This window comes from Salvelinus sp. IW2-2015, linkage group LG19 (genome assembly GCF_002910315.2).
Source record: "Salvelinus sp. IW2-2015 linkage group LG19, ASM291031v2, whole genome shotgun sequence".
Taxonomy (NCBI): domain Eukaryota; kingdom Metazoa; phylum Chordata; class Actinopteri; order Salmoniformes; family Salmonidae; genus Salvelinus; species Salvelinus sp. IW2-2015.
The window spans coordinates 18477316-18482487 of NC_036859.1; the positions used below are offsets into that span (position 1 = coordinate 18477316).

The following is a 5172-nucleotide window of genomic DNA, read 5'->3' on the forward strand; positions in this document are numbered from 1 at the left end:
AACTACAGAAAACGTTGGTTGAGTTTATTGCTGCCAAAGGAGGGTCAACGAGTTATTAAATCCAAGGGTTCACATACTTTTTACACCCTACACTGTGAATTTTTACACGGTGTATTCAGTAAAGACATGAGAACGTATAATTGTTTGTTATTAGTTTAAGCAGACTGTTTGTTTATTGTTGTGACTTTTATGACCAATTTATGCAGAAATCCAGGTAATTCAAAGGATTTTCTTGCCACTGTATGTGAAAATGGCGCATTTCTATGTTTGTGGTAAAAATTCTGATTCCAAAAAACAAATCACTTGCGACCCAGTTTTGGCCCGCAGGCCACTTGTTGCCAACCACTGATGTACACTGCATATCATCCATAATGTTTTGTCTGTAGAAACAATTGAGGAAAAATACATTTTAGTCCTCTGTTGCTGATCCTTTCAGTTGAGATTATATTGCAAAGAAATCTTGCGACCCCATCTTTGCATCTAATTTTAGACCAAAGCAGCACATACTGTAATGTCAAACATAACTAAGTATTTAAATGATAGCATTAAACTCATTGCCATTTCGTGTCAAACCTTTCAGTTCTGGCAACAAAAACAAAGTTGCTTCAGAGCAATCGGCTGAAATGTCAATCACTGAGGTCCAGACCGTCAAAGAAAAGGGACACATCACTTTGTTTTACCCCTCAGAAATGCCACAGAGAAAACGCTTAAATTCTCTCATTCTGCTTTCCGGTTAGAAACTGCTTATAATAATGCCCCATGCATGTTAAGAGAGGATTCTAAAGAGAACAGTTCTGAGGAGGTAGGAACATCAATTCCAACGAAACCGTCACCCACGTTCCTTCAATGTTGAATTGCATGCTAATTACTGTTTGGCTGCTGGAAAAAAACAAAACAAATGCAATAAATCTCTGATAGCTTCTCATAAACATGAAAAATGGCACTTCACAAAATGGCTAGACACACTGAAACACTGTCTGTATATCATCAAACCTAGTTCATATTTACATAGTTTTGCATCAGTCCCCTGGGGCAGGAGGCTCTTGCTTCAGTGCGTTAGTCAGAGCTGTGCTAGGTGGCCATATCATCACGTGGCAGGTTGAGCCTCACAGCCCCTCCCCCGTCCGAGGAGGCAGAGTAGTAGGCCGTGGCGGAGGTGGGGCCATTGGTCTCCATGGTGAAGAGCTTGCAGGTCCCTGGGGGGGCGGGGTCAGGAGGAGCATCCCGTTCGGGGCTGGACGCCCGTGATGACCCCGGTGAGGCCGAGGGGCTGAGCTGTACTGCCGTGGTGTCCTGCAACGTGTGCTCACTTGTCTCAATCTCAAACGTCGCTCCCCCGGCTAAACCTCCGCGCCCCATCATCCCCATGCTCCTCCCGCCCACCTTCGACCTCCGGGAGCCCTGGGCGGGGGGCAGGCGGCTGCAGACACAGCACGCTCCGAAGAAAGAGAAGGCCACCAGGAGCAGGATGGGCCCTATGATGATGGGAGGGTTGGCAGAGGGCACCAAGGTGCTGAAGGCGAATGCCCCCACCAGGGTGATGTTGATGCCTGCCAGCATGATGCACAGGCCGCATGCGCAGCACAACGCCGGGGAGGGCAGGCCATGGGGGCGGGACTTCCTCTTCTTCTTCTTTGGTTCCTGCTTCTTAGGCACAGGAGTGCTCGAACTCCTGTCAGTGACGACCATCTCTTCCTCTGCACCTCAAGGCTGCTTTGTCTCTCCGTCTTTCCTTCTCTATATATATCTATCGTTCAGCCAGGACTGTTCCCCTTGGCAACAGACCACAGAGGGAGGCCATGGCTGTGCTGGTTGATTGTTCACAGTGTAAAAGCTCCTGAATCAGAGTAGGAAATATAAATGTTTAAGCTGAATGTGTTTTCAGTTATACAAGTTTCTAAGGTGGAAATAACAGACAAGGACATGCAGAACTCATGTTCAATGATGGTTGTAATTCATGCACCATAGTGATTCAATGATGATTGTAGTTTATGTATGACATTATGATGATAATTCTAGCCTTGGTCTGAGCACTAAAACACAATTACAATGCTATCAAGAGGCCTATCAAGAGGCCTTGGCGAGAAAGCTCATGTCGTGCTTCACTTGACCAAGGCTTCGGCTCATATAACACTAAATACTCCCCCGCAACTCCTCCAGTTCACACATTTCATTTTTGGGCCTGCTTCACTGCACATTACACTAGTCTGGCCTATGGCCCTAATTCAACAACATAGATAACACGTGACAAACCTCTACGCTAATGGTAAACCATCATTTGCTGGAGCCAAGTACGCATGCATGAATATTTATTGTTCATGAATATCTAAAAGTAAAATATGTGTGTTGAGGGAAATAATAAACATTGAAATGAAAGGTTATGCAGTGTGCATGGGTGCACAAGAGGTGGCAGGGTATTAGCAAGGTATTGATTGACCAGTGACTAAATTGTCAGTGAACTTGGGAAAGGACAGCCTAGTCTACATACCAATATTACCTCTTAAAATGATGATCATACTGAATGATTACATTATTACTTGTCTTTTTATATTTTATAAAATATACAATATTGTGTGTAAATGTACTAAACAGTGACTGCATTCATTCAAGGCTGGTGGGTGAATAAGGTTTTAATTGCTGAGTAGCAACCAGAAACGATACCCTTTTCATTCATCATCATACATACACCCCCTAAAAAGAAAGAATCAGTTATAAACCGCATAATGGTTATTTTAGTTATCTAGCCTATTGCTGCAGGAAAATGAAATGGCATGTTTGGTATAGCCTTTCTGAGCTTGGGCATTGAGCATTTTTGTAGAATGCGCGCAGGGATCAAATTCATCCTTGTACTGAACTGTTGCATATAACGTTAACGTTCAAATTAATTGATTTCCAAGATTCATCTTACCTTCTGTGCTGATGTTCAGAATAGTTGAAGGTTCCTTTAGAATTAGCCTACATCTCCAATACGCATTTTCATACCGAATCCCATTCGCATACGGATGGTCAGGTTAGAACTACGTGTATATGCCGAAGAGTTGATTTTCAGATTGAGCACCTCATAGTGTGCCAATCAATAGTAAATATTACAACCATGGCCGGTCGACGTAGTTAGGGCATCTGTGAGAGAGGCTCATTCAGGTGAAGGCGTTGCTCTTCTTGACATATGTACGAGTGTTGTGTCCACGTGACTGTGCAGTCAGATACATGAAGCCTATACAATTCTATGATACATAAACCTCTCTTACATAAAACCTGTCCAAATATTGTCATCATCTTCTTTACTCAAGAGCTGCTCTTCAGAGAAAATAATAATGAGTGCGTTTCCATAATCCCGCCAGTCTTGTGATTGACAACACATGTTTTTGATGGGTATATAGCAAGTAGGATGTTTGCACAGTGCATCGAGACGTCCCCCTCTCCTCACTGGGTACCACAATATGTATGTGTGATAATGAGCATCTTGTGTCCATACAACACCACTATGATATACACCGCTCCACGTGGTGTACTGGAGGAGGAGCGGTGGGTGTCTGATGAAAGAGCATTGGGGGGAGGCTAGCGGACTCTGTGGACAGCTCCCGGAGCTGGAACAAGCTACGCAAAGCTATTACATTATTGAACATATTGCAAGGAGGCTAGTCTTCACTTTCATGCATGAACAAATAAACCTGGTCTTAGATCAGTGGCATATATTCCTGGATGCCAAGGGATTCCAGGCTATCCCCAAAAAATACAAAGAAAAAAAGAAACAAAATAATGTATCCTTCTTTCTGTGTTTCATAAATGTCCTGCAATTCGCAAGAGAGCATCCAAGCGAATGCTTTGTATGTGTAGCCCATCTATGCTGTCTGGTCAAAAAGAGTATGATATTGTTGCCGCCCTTAGCATTCAATGCAAAGGAAGCCAGCAAGCATTTGGCCTCCCTCAATAAAAAAGGTATAAAAAAGGTATAAAATAATAGGCAATCAGCATTCAGCAGAGTGAGCTCAGCTATGAATGGTTACATGGTGGATACACCAAAAAAAGTGTAAAGTGAAGCCAGTTTGGATTTGGCTTCACACCAATCACATCACATTAGCCAAACGTCACTGACAGAAAACTTGAATTGTTTCATTTTGTTGTGTCGTTGTCCTCCTGTGGCTAGCAAGTTAGCTACAGTGGTTCCTCCTTTAAAAGTTGAGAGCTTTCACCGCGGGACTTAGAGGTACCCAGCGTCACGGCTTCATTGCTCCAGACCACCACAAGGGGGAGTTAGAGCACTCATTATGCATTTAGGTCCCAAGGTTTTTATATGACCAATCATATCGAGTGGTTCCAATGACGAATTTTGACGCGAGCCACCCTTGCCTTGTGTCGTGGCTGACAAAACATTACGGTGGAACCAGATGTAAGTTGTTATAATATCATGTATCGCTTTTTATTTTACCACAACAATCTGTTCGTCGGATGAAACTGGAAAAAAACAACTTGTGTAGAAAGTAAACATCCGCACCTCGATGGTGTCAACTGTGCTTATGTCTGCGTAATGAAAAAGTAGGGAAAAAATATAAACTTCTGACTATTTCTGGTCTAGCGATTGATGACAAACAAGCTCGCTGCCCAGACTTACATAATTACAAAGAGGAGATTCTCCTGATTAAAATGGTGACCGTGTAACAGTTTTGCTTCCGTCCYGCTCCTCGCCCCTACCTGGGCTCAAACCAGGGACCCTCTGCACACATAGACAACAGCCACCCTCGAAGCATCGTTACCCATCGCTCCACAAAAGCCTACTATGTACACGGATTTCAGAGCACTCTCATCTGAGTGTACCAGAGCACAGAATAATTACTTTACGAGCGCTCAGTACCAGAGCGCAGAATAATTACTTTACAAGCGCTCAACACCTGTTGAATATGGCCAGTGTCAGTAAATGTCGGGAAAAAAGCGTAATTAAATTGTTTCCAGCAGCACATTTACAGTCACCAACGCTCTGGTTAACACTAAAACTGCCTTACCAGCTCTGCTAGGGCGAGTAAACGGTCAGAGTGGTCTCATTTGTGTCTGGAAGCAGCTAGCCAACGTTAGCTTGGGTGCTTGACTGCCATTGTAAGGCCAGAATGCTCAAATCAATCCTACTCCTCGGCCCGAACATCCAGTGTGCGCTCCGAGAGCGAAACGGTCTGAATT

General features: G+C 43.9%; 1 protein-coding gene across 1 annotated transcript; it reads right to left on the reverse strand.

The window, feature by feature from the left end:
• Nucleotides 1-980: 980 nt before the first annotated feature.
• LOC111979033 (transmembrane protein 275-like) lies at nucleotides 981-3137 on the reverse strand. The gene is made up of 2 exons (XM_024009318.2): nucleotides 2909-3137; nucleotides 981-1837 (listed from the first exon to the last, which is right to left on the reverse strand). The coding sequence occupies exon 2, from the start codon at nucleotides 1687-1689 to the stop codon at nucleotides 1072-1074; it is 618 nt and encodes a 205-aa protein (XP_023865086.1). The 5' UTR covers nucleotides 1690-1837; nucleotides 2909-3137; the 3' UTR covers nucleotides 981-1071.
• Nucleotides 3138-5172: the final 2035 nt, after the last annotated feature.

Excerpts from the sequence above, each read along its gene's own strand:
- LOC111979033 (XM_024009318.2), bottom strand. The coding sequence starts at position 1,689 with ATGGTCGTCACTGACAGGAGTTCGAGCACTCCTGTGCCTAAGAAGCAG.